Source organism: Dermacentor variabilis, chromosome 2 (assembly GCF_050947875.1).
Source record: "Dermacentor variabilis isolate Ectoservices chromosome 2, ASM5094787v1, whole genome shotgun sequence".
NCBI lineage: Eukaryota > Metazoa > Arthropoda > Arachnida > Ixodida > Ixodidae > Dermacentor > Dermacentor variabilis.
In genome coordinates this window covers 125,875,581-125,892,638 of record NC_134569.1, presented here as the reverse complement: position 1 = coordinate 125,892,638, position 17,058 = coordinate 125,875,581, and the positions used below count along the sequence as shown (strand labels likewise).

Sequence of the window (17,058 nt, the reverse complement as noted above, 5' to 3'; positions counted from 1 at the left end):
GCTGCAGTAGGCGAAGAGCGCGTGAGGAGAAGCGCCCGCAACAAGAAGACACCAAAGAAGCTGCATGACTACATCAGGAAGTAACGGACAATTTTTTTTTTCTTCACGAGGGGATATGTTATATAAGGCGTCGCTGCCTACCGCAGCGCCATGAGCAGGCGCGCGCTTGGAGCCACCCAAGGGGGAGGAAGAGGAAGATGGAATAAACGCAGAGGATGAGTAATGTCTCCATTTCTGTCGTACTGAGTAATATGCACGATATAACACTTATTTCATCAAAATTCTTAACAATATTTTCATCACACGTCTAAATTACAGGTCAAGTCTCACGCTCCACAATTTAAATCTAGTTTGGCTTTACTTCTAAGCATATGAAAAACCGCCTGCTTCTTGGCCAATCCCCCATAGTGGGTATGCGCCACTGTCTGGGAGACAAGACAAGACAAGTGTGCGCCACGTTCGATGGGGCAGGAGGTGGAAGAAGAAGAAGATGCCAATGCTCTGCCTGCTGTCTGCATCCACATCTACTTCCAGGTACAGCAAACTGAACCAAACAGCGGACTCCGCCGTCGAAGACACAAACATCGACCAGCGATCTTCTCGGTTTCCGGAACGCCATGCTGTGGTGCCTATGGAAGAAGGCGAGCCGATTATTGGAGCGCACGAGCTTGTTCAGCGGCTTCCTGCGGGATCCGAGTCGGCACGGAACGGTTGGTACAAGGCTGCATAGAAATCTTAAGTTTACAGAATGTAAACTTAGCGTATGCCCATCTCAAGTTTAAATGTGCTGAAGGCGTGCTCGCCTGCATTTCCCTTGCAGTAGACGTTTTAGTATATTTTTAAAAATGTTGGCACAATCTGGGGAACTGAACTTAGTGTAAAACGTTATGCTCTCGTGCGTTCAACGCGAGCCGACGGGCCCACGTGCCAAGTCCTTGATTATGCCAAGTACGCGTCCAAGCCCGCGCGCCAGCAGCCAGTCGAGTCTCGCGTTCTTCGTAGAATCTGTGCATTTGTTAAGATCGCTCTTGCCATGCATAAAATGAGCCTCTCCAGTAGAGGGTTGTAGCGTCGAAAAAGACAACACATAGCAAGCGAGGAAACATGCACCAACTAGCCCCCCAACAAGTATTACTCATAAAATGAGCGCCTGTTAAACTATTTACGCATATTCTCAAGCTTCACAGGCCCCGCCACGAGCCCCGCGTGTCACAGTTATCCTTCAATTCTCTAGAGCCGTGACTAGCGCATGCGCTGCTGCTCTACTTCACTATCGATGTGGTGCATTGAGCGTCGAGTGCGAAGCTTCTCTGCTCCAAGTAGCTGCAACCGTGCTGGTCGATGCAAGGGCGGCATTCGTCGCCGCATCTCTTGAGACTTTCGCAACTCACACGGCGCGCGTATAGGCTTGCCGAGCACTTAAATCGCGACAGTAGTTTTGAAGAGATTACGGATTGCCATTGCATAAGGATGCGTATATGCTGTCGGTGCATTCCTGATCACCCCCGGTTAATAGAAAAAGAAAAAAAGGAAGGGTCAACCAAATGTCCACGCTAAAGAAAGACGTGGTTGACGTACATGGTTGTTCAAATGATTCAATGATTAAATGCTGATTATATATATCTATTTTGTCTCATTTTTGTGTTCATTATTCAATGATTTCGTTTCTTATTCGTATCATTTCAAGTGCAATTACGTCGACCATGTCTTCTTTAGCTTCGAAACTTACTTGACCCTTTCATTTTTTGACCAAAAGGACAGGTGTGTCAATCACGGAGATAGTCCAGTCTATGGTGCAATGGGGTTAATTTCGACTATATTGGCACTGATTACTCCTTACCAATAATTGTGCTTATTCAGCGAGTAATTATAGCTTATTGTCTCGTCGAGATGTACATATTGGTACCTTTTTTCAGTTTCCTAAGACATGCCAAAGTAAACTCCCCTTTTTGTTAGGAGGTTATATACATAAATAGCCTGATCCTAGATGCCCCAAACCGGTACGAAATCAGCAAAGAAGACTTTGCTTCAAATTTACTTCGCGTTTGGCACTAAATATAACACCCACAATAATTTACACATCGTTTATTGTGACAGAGATAGCTACATTGCAGAACGTTCTTCCTTATACCTGCAGGTATATTTATTCAAGCAAAGTACGTGGTGCGCCTTCATCTTGCTTCTTCTGCTTGTGGCGGTGGGTGTCACCTGGCCCCTGCGGCGTGCCCCAGACAGTCACTGGAAGCTGGATATCGCGACCAACGTCCCCACAGGTTAGTGCTCACGGTCGTACTTCGATGTGCCTTTGGAGTCAATTACTGTGAATATATCTCAGGTCATAGCAACTGCTTCTTCAAGTAAAGATTGTGAAGTTGGCAGAGTGGTGTATCAGAGTTGATGGTGGATGCAAACGTGGCAGTGTTGACTGCCCGGGAAGCAGATGAACTAAGGCTAACTAGCGCGTAGCTCTTTCAAAACAAGCCCGAGTGAGAGGCGGGACTTTAAAAAAAAATAACGACGCAATCATTTGCTTCACTAAACCTGGCCTTGAGCTGACCACGAAGTGTCGCTTTGCTAACAAGACTGATAAAGTGCTCGGCCCCCTCGTCAGTAAAAAAACAAGATGCATTTGACCCAATCCTGCAAAATTTCAGCAGGGCTCGTCTTCCCTCGCCGGCGAAGCACTATGGAGCTGCGCAGATTTCTCGGTCTCTCTTCTCGTACTCGTCACTTCATCAGGAACTTCGTTACCATAGCGGTGCCCCTCCAAAAAACTATAACTTCCAGCATGTACCCTTCGTGTGGTCAGCTGAATGTGAACCTACCTTTCAAGACCTATGACGTGCTCTGATTATATCAGAACTCGTGTTACTTGCTTGCGCCCACACTTTTGCAGACCGACTTTATTGGCCACGGAATCAACACTGCTTTGCAGCGTGGCAATTCTTCTCTGGTGAAATCTGTCGCCTAAGCTAGCCGCGCCCTGTCCACAGTATAACAAAATCACATGACTACTGAGCAAGACTGCCTTGCTTTCCTATAGTCGTGGCCCAAACGTTCGGCCCCTACTTGTACGGTCGTCGCTTTACTGCTGCCACTGATCAACTCACCGTATGCTGGTTTTCCACAATGAAGTAGTTATCTGTGAGTGGGTTTCTCGTTAGCAACACTGTGATTGATACATTATGTAACAATATGGCAGGAAAAATTCTGACGTGAACGCTCATTCCAGGTGATCCTTGTCAGTTTCAAATAGTGCCGTCGCAGCTTCTCTAGGTTACCTTACAGACTTCTCACGTAATTTCACCGGTGCCAGTTTTATTGTAATAACCATCATACACTCTCCTCTTGCCAGTACTCGCCTTCGTATTGTTAGCCCATTAATAAACGTCACTGCGGCTTTTATAATCACCCTAACACTCGTTTTCGTCTACAGTTAAGATAATTTAAACTTGAGGATGCATGGGGCACTTTATCGATACGTATACCATCCTAACGGCAGCCGCATGGTCTGCAGCTCCCGTTCAACACTGACTCCATTCCCAAATTCAGGAGGCCTGCTATGATGACTCGACGTCTGGCTTCTGAAGCTTCCAAAAACAAACGATCACATGCGAAGTCGTTGCGGACTTCAGTGTAGTGGCGTAGGTACGTTTCATCGTACACGCATCTCATCGAGCACACGCGCCTGGGTTGCGGGCAGCCCCTGGACGTCTGCTTCCCGAGCACTGGCTCAGATTTTGGCTTTCGCTGTTACAGATGTGTATAGTGTCTCTGCCAGGGAGTGAACCGGCAAGGGTTCCAACGGGAAAAACGGTGTTTGTTGCCCGAAGCTTACGGGCCCATGGTTACATCAGGAATCAGCGGTTAGCGCACATAGCACGACGTTACAAGCACTTGTGCGCACATGCGCACTAACAGCAGTCTGCTTATCAGGCGCGCCATCGCCGGCACAACAAGATGCGTGTCACGTACCTTGATATTTTTATGGTAATGTCTGGGCTACCCTGCAGTGTGTGTATATTGTGTGAACGGCGATAGTCAATGAAGTAGCTAAAATGTTTGGCGGAACTATAGTAGGATACAACATAAAATAAACAACAGTTGGCAACCAAGGCACACGGACCGCGCGGGGTTGTTACTCCGCAGATGCAAGGAGCGTCTGCTGTTTTTGAAGAGTCTTTCAATCGGCGGAAGCGATGAGGTTTGCAACAGACATGGACAAAGTGTATGGAGCCTGAGCATTTAACTCTTAAAAAGTCCGCGGTACAGTTCATTTCACTTCTGACCCCGTTTTACCCATGAAACTTCACTGCCAACTGAAGTGAAACTTGACAATAAATAGCCGCAGCGAAGCAAGCGTTTTATTTCATTTCAATAGCGAGTTCGGCTTTCACCGTTCCACTATAATAGACGACTTAAAACGTGTAAAATTACGCGATTGTAATTTTATTTTTGTGTTTACCGCCTTATTTAGGAACAGGGAAAGCTTTAAGTACGAACTATTTGCAGTCTCGTGGAGGAACGGTGGCTGGTGGTTATGAAGGCGTTGGCGGGGCTTCACTGCGGACTTCAGTTTTATCCGACTATAGACAGTAAATTTGACACATTCAGCTCAAAAGTCTGCGCAGGAATGCACGAAATTCACAGTTATGAGTCATATATGAATACACAGTTCGAATAATTTGAAGTCACGCTTGAAAGAGTGGAATAGGAACATGTAGTACTGAAGAATGAAAATAGACAAATAAATGATCAGCTAAGGAAAATCCAGGAAGAGCTTATAGAAATTAAGCGATACAGTCGTCAACAGAATTTCTTGATCAATTAGGGGCCTTCCTAAATAGTCAAATGAAAAGCTAGCCGATGCCCTAGTAGAAGTAGGAAAAAACAAACTACCTAAGCGCTCTACTGACATGCGCACACGTGGAAGTGATTGATCTTGTTACGAGCAAGGACAAGGAAAGGCCGAACGTGATCTTGAAATTCGTGTCTCGCTTAGTCCGTGATAACGCTTATTGAAAGCGGCTGAAAAAAAAAAAGAAGTTTGTTCCTACAGAATTTGGCTATGAAGGCACTAATTTAGCGTAGAGGACTGAGAATCTACGCATAGAAAAAAAATTATTCTAGACAAGGCTGCTGCACGCAAAAAAGGAGCAATATGGAAGTATACCTGGGTGGTCAACGAAACAATTCTTGCTAGGAAAGTACATAATCATAGCGTTCTACATTTTCAAACTGATTAGCATCTACTGAAGATCTGCTAACTTTCGCAGTCGCGGCTACGTATCAATTACCACTAGATTGCAACAACAGTAACTCTTGTTGATCGCTGATACAGTGCAACGTGCGCAGTTTGCACAATAACATCGACGCTCTTTGCTCTATCCTACCCGTTGCTTATTTTCAATTCAATTTAATTGCTGTTTAGGAGACTTTCTGAAACAAGGTGTTGTTAAGAATATCTCGGGCAATTAATTCTTTTGATGCCTTGGCAGGCTCGCGCTCGAGATGGTGGTGTTGGTCTATTCACGAAAGGCAATATCGAATGTCACTTTGTTCCTCAATTCTCTTACTTTTATCTACATCACTGACTTGTAGTAAGATAAACCACTTTAGCCATTGATATTTAACGTGCACCGAACCAAAACATGCAGGAATTTAGGCACCATATCGAAGAATATTGCTTGTTTATTTGAAGAGCAGCAACACAAAAACAATAACATGTGGGGACTTCAACACTGGCTCCCTAAAAAATGACAGCAATCAATACTTTATTCTTATTATCTCTTGTGGGTTTCATAGCGTCATTACGAGTCCAACCAGGGACCCTGCTTCTTCAACAACATCAATTGATCATGTGCTGCGCAACTTTCGACGCAACAATCAATGAGTGCAACGTTTATGACGCGGTAATTTCATATGATTATCAGGCTACTATTTCTTCTCACCGTACTAATAGCCCTATCCAACGCACATAAACTTATCGCGACACAATTAATCTTCGCATTTTAAAACAGCACTTCTTAGCAGTTGATGGTATTATTTGTGCTAGATCTTAATGATGCAGAGCAGCAATATAGCATATTAAGTTGTAATATAATGGAAACCATTGTGCAATCTACAGTCACGCGCAAAACAGCGTTGGTCCACAGATGACCAACGCTAGTTTCCAACCAACGAAAGAAAAAAATACCATTGGCACACAAAAGTTAATCAAAATAAAGGTAACTAGTAATATGAAGGGAAATTCCGGGCAGCCCGAAATAGGGTGACGCAAGTCACCCGCACTCGTAAGAAACAGTACTATTCACAGCTCTTTGCTAAAAATTTTAGAAACTCTAAGATAGCATGGCAGATTATAAACTCTGTAATAGAACCCACCCATAACAAACACATCACGTCTGATGTAGAAATGATGATAATATCAGCCTACTTAATATGTACCCGCCGTGGTTGCTCAGTGGCTATGGTGTTGGGCTGCTGAGCACAAGGTCGCGGGATCGAATCCCGGCCACGGCGGCCGCATTTCGATGGGGGCGAAATGCGAAAACACCCGTGTGCTTAGATTTAGGTGCACGTTAAAGAACCCCAGGTGGTCAAAATTTCCGGAGTCCTCCACTACGGCGTGCCTCATAATCTGAAAGTGGTTTTGGCACGTAAAACCCCAAATATTATTATTATTATTACTTCATATGTGACTTTGAAGCGTTATTTTACAGCGAAGCTGTATATGGCTAGGATTCCATGCATTTTTGTTCTCCGTGAACAAAAATTATTATCATCAGTGGCTCATACCCCCGTAAGCATTCATGCTCCCGTAAGCAAGCAAAAAAATCCAATGACTCAAAGCCCCATAAGGCAGAGGCTACAAGCACTCAGCAAAGGCGAACAGTGCGTAAATTCTTTCTAATCACGCATACAGCATACAGAACAGCATGTCGAAAACTGTCATCAGCCCTCTGCGACGCATTACGAGGCGCCGGCACAGAGTAAAACATCCCGTGGGGCCCTGCAGTGTGCGTTTATTAATTGTGCCGCGAGGGACAGCGCCGTGTAGCGACTGAAAAAAGTTTTTTTTACTCTACTTTTTCCACACACACACACACACACACACACACACACACACACACACACACACACACACACACACACACACACACACACACACACACACACACACACACACACACACACACACACACACACACACACACACACACACACACACACACACACACACACACACACACACACACACACACACACACACGCACACACACACACACATCGTGCCCCTACGCCTACGTAATCGTGTCCGCAGTGTGACGTCGCTCGTGGTGACACGTGACTTCGAGAATTGTTCAAGACATCTGTTAACTGTGCGATCTGTTGCTTGAATTGACGAATTTTAGAAAAATTAAAGAAATTAAAGTTTACAGAAATAAACATACGAACGGAAGGTCTGCGTGCTTTTTGTTTTACTTCGCTCCGAAGCAAGAGAGGTATACTTCCGCTTCGTCTGCTTGTTCCCACGGTCGTGCGGTCACGTGCGCATGTACCGAAACTATATGCGATTTTCTACCGTGTTCCAGCGCCGTGATCGCGCTCTGCGATCCGCTTGTTCTGCCTCAGTATTCGTGTAGCACTGAATTATACCACTAGTCATGTTTTCTTGTGCAACGGCGTGCAAAATCGTGCGCTGCGCGAGCGAGACAACAGCTCGCGCGCGACGCCGTCGGCGGAAGTGCGTAGCGCCCACAAAAAGAAAAACGAGGAGAAAAAAAATGAAAGGGGGGCCTGTGACGTATGCGTCACGTGATCCTCGAGGTGCGGTATTGGAGAACGCAAGGAAGGAATTTCGCTTGCGTAGGCTAGACGGGGCGAGCGGAGAGAGCGTCTTGCTTGCCTGTGGAGCCCGCCTGCTGAAATCATCGGTTCACGGCACTGAAACATTTCTATCACGGCTATTAATGAGCCGACTTGAAACATTTTTGCAGCAGAATGCTCCTAGAGGACAAGTAACAACTTCCCGCGTATAACCGAAATTTACTACGGGGCCTGGTGGGGCCCTCTAATGTCCCCGTGTCGCAGAAAATCCGGCGTCAGTGTGGGCGTCAGCGGCGATGACCGTATGAGAAAAATCCCAAACCAGGCATCCCGATCCACGGCACTCGGCCTGGCGCATAGGCGTTACTGTACTAATTGAGTTTCTCAAAGTAAAATGCGTCAGAAAATCCATAAAGTACGACTTGCACACAGCCCACAGACATGATAGCGTCGCTTTGTAATTTGAACACACGAGAAAACATAATTGTGTTACGCGGAAACTCAAACGCAAACCCCTTTTCCAGCTGCCGTTTGAGGTCGGTCTGAGCAGGAGCGGCGCGCCCCGCTCGGTTCCTTGCGACACCATCCAGATGGCGCTCGCCTTCGCGCGTCCGTGGCAGCGGCGGCGCCCACCGTGGCAGGCAGAAAAGAAGACAAAATAAAACCCGAAAGCTCGCGTTCGTGCATTCTGTTCGCCGCTAGTGCTTCCAGGAAAACATACACGGTTACATAAGCTGCAGTTGCTGGAGCGTGAGTAGCAGTCAGACCTTTGAATGCTATAGCGTTCCACTCCTAAATACAAAGCTTAAGTTCGCTCCAATTTTGCTTTCTCGTTATTCAGCAAGATTAAAAATTTCGAGTCCCCTATACAGTACTTCAGCAAAACTAAATACAAAGGTTCCGCCATAAACTGGACCATGACGTATCTCGCGCTCTTTATTTCGTTCCGTACATGTAAGCTTTTGTCGCGTTCTATTCTCTTGCGGGCAAACAACTCTGTCACGGTGTGTGCTGGGCCAGAGGTACTAGGGAGGTTTCCAGTGCCCGAGGTGGTGAGCTGCGTCAACTGCTCGTCGTCGGCGCCCGCGGGCGGCCGCCTGGTGTGGCGCGCGGTGTCGAATGCCGGCCACGAGGTGCTGCTGGAGTTCCCGGACCTGCTGAGGGACGCTTACGCCATCTGGGCGCCCTGCCCGAGGCTCACCGTACTCGTCACCTCCGCCCCCGAGCGGAGGGCGCAGCGGGACGCCATCCGGACTACCTGGGGGCGACCGGATCGCCACTCCAACTGCAGCCACCGCGTCGTCTTCTTCATGAGCGCGCAGTCTCGTACGAGGCAATACAGCGACCTAAAGGTGTGTAGCATCATCATCATCACCACCACTACCACCACCACCACCACAACCTCCACCACCACCATCATCGTATCTTTGTCGGCTGGACGACTGCCTCTCGCAGCGATCTTCAGTTACCTTTGTCTTGCGCCAGCTGACGTCGCCTGCCAAATTCCATATTTCATCGCCACCTAATTCTCTCCCGCCCTCGACTACGCTTTACTTCTCTTGGCACCCATTCTCATATCTCTAATACACGAGCTGTTATCTGCCCAACGCATTACATGGCCACCCGACTCCCTTTATTCTCATTATCGACAACTGTAGCATCGGCTTCCTCGGTTCGCTCTCTAATGCCCACCGCTGTCTTTTTGCCCCCATCGTATATCCTCGCGGTCAACGTTCTGCGGTAATGAAGCGATAGACACGTAAGCAAAGCGCGCACAACTAAGACCGCTCCTGAAAAAAAAAAATTATCCTGTCTTTATCCGCGTTTGCTTAAGCTGGCGAAGAAATTACATAAACATCTTATTTACAACAGCAAGATAAGAGAAAAATTCACCACTGAGTGTTGAATTTAGCTTACTTTTCTGCTACACCATTGGCGGCGTTTGAGCAAATGCGAACCCATGGCACGAGGAAGCTACGCTGATTCAGTATCTGTCCCAGGGAAGCAACAGCGATGCTAGCGCTCTAGCGCTGTCAAACGCTACCGGACTACTTGGCGCAGTAACCCGTGGGCAAAAGATCCGTCCCTGTGGCTTTTCCCTTCATTGTCACAGAATGTTGTCCGCTAGTATAGTAACTACATACCTCCCTCGTGGTTCTTGCAATTTATGCACCCTTATCGGTGTATGAATTTTGTTATTTGCCCCATGGTTTGCCCGTCAACTTAACGGGCAGGAAAGAATCGTTAGTGAGCAGAAATAAAGTTTTTTTTTTCATTTTTTTATTTGCGACATATTGTGGCAAGTAAACGTGGTGAAAGCTATACGACAGACGACGCGAAAACACCATGCGTGAGGACAAACTGTGGTAGCTGTCGCCGTCAAGCTCTTGTGTCATTTCGGTGTGCACCAGGCGGTCAAAATTAATGCTTACAGTTTTCAACCACGGCTCCTCTCATTGCAGCAGTATAGTTTGGTCTCGCGGTCTTGTGCAGCCAATTTTTTTTTATAGCCTTAATGGCAAGAGTATTTATTAGCCATGGAACAAACCAGTACCCTTAATAAGGGTGTAAAAATATATGGTCTATAGGAACTTACACACGACAAAAAACAATATGTTTAAATTATTTGGGTTATATCTCTCCTTAGTTGCATCGACATGGGTTTTAAGCGTAATAAACCACATGATGCGGCAGTGCGAAAGATAGATGTCACAGTTTTATTTTTATTTTGTGTCACTGCAGTTCTCTTCTTATTATTTTCTTATTCGGTTGACGGTTAATTTAGTTGAGAAATTCAACCCGCACTAATGACGAGTGTATAGAAGGAAGGATCGCACGCATGGAAGCGCTGTTCGCAGCTCATGTTTTCGTTAAAAGGAAATCGTAAATAAATGATTCACAAAGGAAACGAATCCGCACAAACTCGCCCAGTTTTCTGTTCTGCTGCGGTTGAGTGTTGTCTCTTCGCTGCAAGGGGCTGCCCTGCAGGCCTTAGGTGACTTCGGTAGAACTGCAACTTGTAGCAGGCCACTTTTATTCACAATATACCCGCCGTGGTTGCTTATTGGCTTTGCTGTTGCGCTGCTAAGCACGAGGTCGCGGCGGCCGCATTTCGATGGCGGCTAGATGCAAAAACGCCCGTATACCTTGCATTTTGTGAACGTTAAAAAACCCCAGGTGGTCAAAAAAAAAAAAATTCCGGAGTCCCTCACTGCGGCGCGCCTCATAATCAGGTGGTGGTGTTGCGACGTGAAACCCCAGAATATAATTTAAAATTATTCATAATGTAAGACATTTTCTTATTGCCGGTGAGAAAGCTACTTGCGCCACTGCGCTTTTTGAACGGTATATGCCGTGTCTGCACGATACTAGCGCGTCCCCGATTATAACGGGCTGTTATATTACTGCCCAAATATAAAAAAAAACAATAACATGGTGCTGATTATACCACGCACAAATAACGAAACCTGAGTCGATGCGTACCGTGCTGAAACAATTTTACAGAACATACTAAGGCAAGCAAACGTCTTTTTTTTCCATCTTGCCACTGGACTACCTCGACAGAAGGCGGTTGAGAAGAAGCGCTATGACAGGTGTACAGCAGACTGGAAAACGACGACCGCAAACCAAGGCACAAAAAAAAAAAAAGAATGTCTGTTCGATGGCGGTGTGGCTAGCTACCTTGCATCGAGTTTTATATATTTAGTAAGAAACGGTTTCCTTTTTTATTTTGAGTGGAATTACAACTTTACGATTGTAGCGCGCACGCAAATTTGAGCGCCCTTTTTATTCAGAAAAAGGTGCGCGTTAGAATCGTGCAAGTATGATGGAAGGAAAAGGTAAAAGGAAAATCCGCAGACGCATCCGTGAGACAGATGTGCCTCATGTTTCTGTGAATACGTGAACTGTTAATGTTACATAACATTCCCCCCTCTCCCCTGCCTCCTCCGCCGGAATAAGGGAGAAGAAAGCAGGTGCAGGGAGTACGAGAATGTTGCATTTCAAGACTTCACGTCAAACAAGAAAAGCAGGAAAGAACAAAAATGATCTAAATCCCACGCACTGCAGAAATCAATGACATGAGAAGCATTTTGCAGACATACAGCTGGCCGTTTAACCTTGTTTGGCGTTACGCACACTACTACCAGATGGCGCTACATGTCCGTGTAAGTCGAGCAATTGTGTGTGTGCGACAAGTTGGGCAAGGCGTCGGTGACATGTGAGCTTAGGCCACGATGGCGGCATGACTGATTGTTATGCACCACCTGAAACAGGAACGTCACAAGTCGTTCCTTTTGGTTGATCCCCGAGGCGGTGCGCTGTCACGTATAGCGACTGAAACCGCTAGTTGCTCAAAGGGACGTGTAGGGAACTGGCATGCTCTTAATTTTGCAAGCGAATTGTTGATACGCGCACGCACCAATAATTTCACTAGCGCTAGCGTAGGTGCCACGAGGGTCGTTTCATGTATGCGCCTCCATGGCCTAGTGGCTGCGGGCTATTGCGTTGGGGGACCACGTGAAGCCCATCATACCATTTTTTTTCTTTTTAAGCAAAATTTTCTTTGCTTCTCATTCCTCTTACTTTGCGGGTGCCGACTGACCGGTATAGACAACAGCCACTGAGTTGGACAGTTGCGGCGGCTTTTCCATTTAGCTCTTTCCACAGAGTCGTTTTCCCTCTCATTGGCGCTGTGCAATAATAGTTGTAGCTTATAGTAACTTCTGAGCTTCGGCGAATGGTACGCATTCAGGTTATCGTGAAATTTCGGTTTACGCAGAAGTGCTAGCGAGTCAAAAGGCTCACGAGACTGAAAAATTATGGGGATCCCACGCGCTGTGGGAATCGGTTTAAGCGAAGCTTAATCTTTGGTGTTCGCGTGAAATGCTGCTGTTGTTTTGCAGTCGTGTGCAACTCTAGACCACGCGACTACTTTGGACATATAAAAAAAATGCCTCGCTCAGCTTGATCATGCTGACACGTCCGGCGGGAACCACAGTATGTCGCACGCATTGCAGCGAACCGAACTCGACCCGCATGAAATCTTTCCTCGAAGTACTTGCTCGCACTCGAAACGACGTCGATATCGCTGCACGTCGCCGCCAGGCTTCGCGTTTTCGAACAAGTGTGCACTCTGCGTGCGTATCGGCCCCGCCACGCTTCGCTAAACCGCGCTTTGCTGTTTGCCGAAGACGTTACTGCTATACGCTACACGCTTCCGAGCCTCTGGCTTCGACTCAGTACACGCTTCGACGTCATTTTGTTTGTGTTGGGCTCGTGCCTATGCTTAACTTATAAAGCTCCTGGTCGCCCCGGACCGCCTCAGTTTGCACTATGTCATGATGAGCTCGTGGAATAACGCGAAGTGCCAGACAACCGCAATGTCTGGGAAAGAGGAGAAAGAAAAAGCTTTGCTTGATGAGTGTTACCGCGCTGAACCGAGCCCATCAGCCAACCGCCACTTGACGCCACATGACGAATGAGGGTAGTTCTAGCAATGACTCTTCGGGACCCGTCGTGCAAGGCAGCAGCCAGTGGCGACCACCAGCCGCAAAGTGAGGGCAAGGGCCAAAGAAAGCTTCATTTCAAAACATGTTCATTTCAGTGCAGAATTAGTGATCACAGAGTAATACTGTAGAGGACAAGGTGCCAACTGGAATTTTAATTACAGGAAAGTGTGAATGAGCCTCACGGACAGACATCCGCAGGACTGTGTTGGTGCGAGCAGCTTGCATGCAGAGCAGACGACTAGTCCAATCTAACTTGAAATAAGTGGAAGCGGTCATCCCGTTGCCGCATATTCGTATAGAGTGTTCCTTAATTCACCGGGCACGTCGTGTGTGCACGTGTGTGTGTATGCACAGTACGAGTACCGGCTCCTCAAGGATATCGTCGTCCAGGCGAGAGTCGCCGGTGTGCCCGAGCCGACCTGGTGGATGTCCGCGCTGCTCGTAGAGTGGGTCCCCACACACGTGTCCGGTTCGAGGCTCGCGCTGCGCGTCACCGACGACACGTACGTCAACGTGCCGGCGCTTCTGGCCGCCGTGGACAGCCTGCCCACGTCCGACGAGAGGCTCCGCATGTACGGCCGCTTGTCGTCGGACCGGACGCACCTTGAAGACTGCGTCTACATGGCCAAGTCCGATGGCTTCAGGCAGCTGCAACTGCCGTTCGCCGACGTGGTGGCAGCGAACCGGAGCGACGTGCCCCTGATCACGGGACCGCTGGCACGCGAGGCGGGGCTCTCTTTGGTGCAGCTGGACGGCATCGGCAGCTGCGACGTTCAGCGCGCCGCCATAGCGGCGCGAGAATGGTTGCGAAAAGGCGGCGCCTCTTCGTCGCACCTGACGGTGCGCGGTATGTCGCCCGAGCTGATGGCCACGCTTCACCGAGTAGTCTCGAAGCTCGAACTGCCTGTCTCTGCGTGAGTGTGCGAGTGAAATAACTGTGACTGTGTCGAATAGACTCAAAACGCGGTTATGCTTTAGCTGCGTTTCTCTTGAGGCATTCATGTGCACGCAGTACAGAAGTCTGTATATGCGGAAGGTGCTTGAAACTGTGAAACGATGTCTTACAAGACCACTCCACCGTTCAGGAGTGGTGACTGTCACGGTAGCATTCCTTTGATTGAGCCATAGATTATGCAAATGAGATTTGTATGTTTCGCGTTACGAGTTAAATGCTGAGTGGTTGTTGATGTGTTGCCAGCCTCGTCAGTAATATATAGATATATGCCATTGAACATTCTTGGTATAATAGCTTAATTGTGCCTAGATGCAAACTACGGTGACATTTCAATGCTCTTCTGACCAAAAGCTTGCCGTGTTGATACCGTGGTGTTCAGAAGTGACCATAAATCATTTAAAGTGAGCATATATCTTTTTATGAGAGTTCGATCTCTCCGATGCTAGCAAAGCGTGTACTATCTCAGCATGTTCAACCTCTGCATTAATAATTTTTTCTATACACACACGGTTTTATGGGTTGTTATCGACATGATTAAGCGTTTGAGTTTTATTGCGATAGCAAATATATGGATACTCCAGGCGCATTTCTGCCGTCGCCGTCGCCGTGAGGTTCCGTATGAGTGAAAGCGTGTGAGGGTGATCAGGCGAACGCGGTTCAATCTCGCGTGCGCGAACGAGGAACACAGCTCGGACCTGTGCCCTCTCCTGTGGCGCCTGAGGCAAGGGGGTCAGGCGAGGGAGGAGGGGCGTTCTTCTCCGGCGGCTGCCAGGGTGTCTCGATGTCCGCCTCGCCCGCCGCTCCGTACAGAGTGGAGATAGAGAATTTTAGTGCGTCCGGTATTCCGGCAAGCGCGGGCGGTTTGCCGGTCGAGCGGAGGCGTAAACGTGAGCGGCCCGATTGGTGGCGCCAGCTGGTGGTTCAAAGCTCAATCGCACAAACAGAAAGCCAATTACTACATTCTGCTTAGCTGCTGGTGTAAATTTTCAACAGCGGCGTAATCGTCCTCACCATTGCGCCACTGCCGAAAACTTGCACCAGCAGCGAAGCAGGATATAGTGGATTACTGCAATTTCAGCTCTGTGTTTGTCTGGTTGAACTCTACGCCACCAAGTGGCTGCACCACTCCGGCCACTAAAGTTTACGCCCCCGCAAATCCGGCAATCCGCCCAAACCGCCCCCGTTCGCCGGAATAGCGGACAGGCTAAACTTCTCCATTGCGGCGTCTACTACGGAATTGGCCACGCGAATCGCGGACGCCGTAGTAGACGCCTTTGGCGGACGCCGTAGGGACGCGTTACCGGCGCTCGTGTGTCTTGAAAGCAGTCTGCGACGTGGCCAAAGTGCGCGCCCGCACGGGTCTCATCTTTAAAACGATCTCCGATCTTTGCAGAGTGCGCGTAGTGCCGGTCGCTTCGTATGCGCGCTTCGACGTTTCGTTCACATTGAAGCGACAGATGCACGGAGGTCAATTGGCTCGCGCCAGCTGCCGCGATTCCTAACTCCAACGTGTTGACAGACAGTTAATTTCCGCTGTCATTGAGCGAGATTTGTTCATGTTTACCTGTGCACGCGTGATACCATGTTGGCTAATTTAGTTAAAACGCGTTGACGAGCTAAATGGTTTGAATCCATGATAGAATAGGTGAGCGCGACTGAACAATGGCGTAGAAAGAAGCAGACACGCAAAGATAGCACTGTCTCCGTGTGCCTGTTTCCTTCTACGTCCTCGTTGAGTCACGCTTACACATTCTACCATTGTTAATTAATTTATGATTTATTTATTTATTTATTCATGCCTCAAATGCCCCATTTGAGGTTTTACATGAGGGGTGGGCATATTTAGGTGATATTTTCAATGAAGGAACGAATAATTACTGGAGTGGTGCACCGCTTCAGCAGGTAGATGATTCCAGTATTTCGCTGTTTGGACGAAGAAAGAGTTAAGATGGAGTGGTGGCGCGAGCTGGAGGGGGATAAACAGCCTTTGAATGGCTATGACAGGATGAAGTGCAACGCGTAGAAGTGATGTCGGTCTGGTGAAGCAGCGAGTGATCAAATTTGTAAAAGAGACACAGTCTTGCTGTTTTGCGGCGGTGCTCGAGGGTTGGAAGGTTCAGAGATGACTTAAGATTAGTGACGCTAGTGTGGTAAGAGCAGTCAAAATGAATTGACCTTTCTGCACGACTCTGTATGGATTCCGGTGCTTTTGGCAGGTTAGATTGGTGTAGGTCCCACACTGAGCACGCGTGTTCCAGTTTGGATCGAACAAGTGTTAAATATGCGAGTAGTTTTACTGAGGGGGAACAAGACGTAGAATACGGCGCAGGTAGCATAGTACACAATTGGCATCATTGGTAATGCTGTACATGTGTGAGGGCCAATCGAGGTTACTGGACGAGTTAATACCTAAGTACTTATAAGAGTCACAGCACATATTTCAGAACCGGCGATAACGTAATTAGCTGAAATAAATGATTAGCGATGGCGGAAAGCAAGTGGCAACGTTTTTTTTTGACGTTGAGAGACATTAGCCAGTTATTACACCAAGTTTCAGTGACGTTAAGATAGGACTGGAGAGTACGAGAATCAGCTTCGTTAGTAATAGGACGATAGATTACGGAATCATCAGCAAGTAAACGAATTTTGGAAGAGCAACCTCTCGGTAAGTCGTTAATGTAGATTAAGAAGAGTAGTGGCCCCAGGACTGTGCCTTGCGGCGCGCCGGAGATAACTGGTGATAAATTAGACGAGCATTGGTTA

General features: G+C 47.7%; 1 protein-coding gene across 1 annotated transcript; it reads left to right on the top strand.

Moving 5' to 3' along the window:
• Nucleotides 1-521: 521 nt before the first annotated feature.
• On the top strand, nt 522-14,798 carry LOC142572657 (uncharacterized). The gene is made up of 4 exons (XM_075681926.1): nt 522-710; nt 2,138-2,273; nt 8,851-9,182; nt 13,695-14,798. The coding sequence occupies exons 1-4, from the start codon at nt 618-620 to the stop codon at nt 14,256-14,258; spliced, it is 1,125 nt and encodes a 374-aa protein (XP_075538041.1). The 5' UTR covers nt 522-617; the 3' UTR covers nt 14,259-14,798.
• The last annotated feature ends 2,260 nt before the right edge of the window (nt 14,799-17,058 follow it).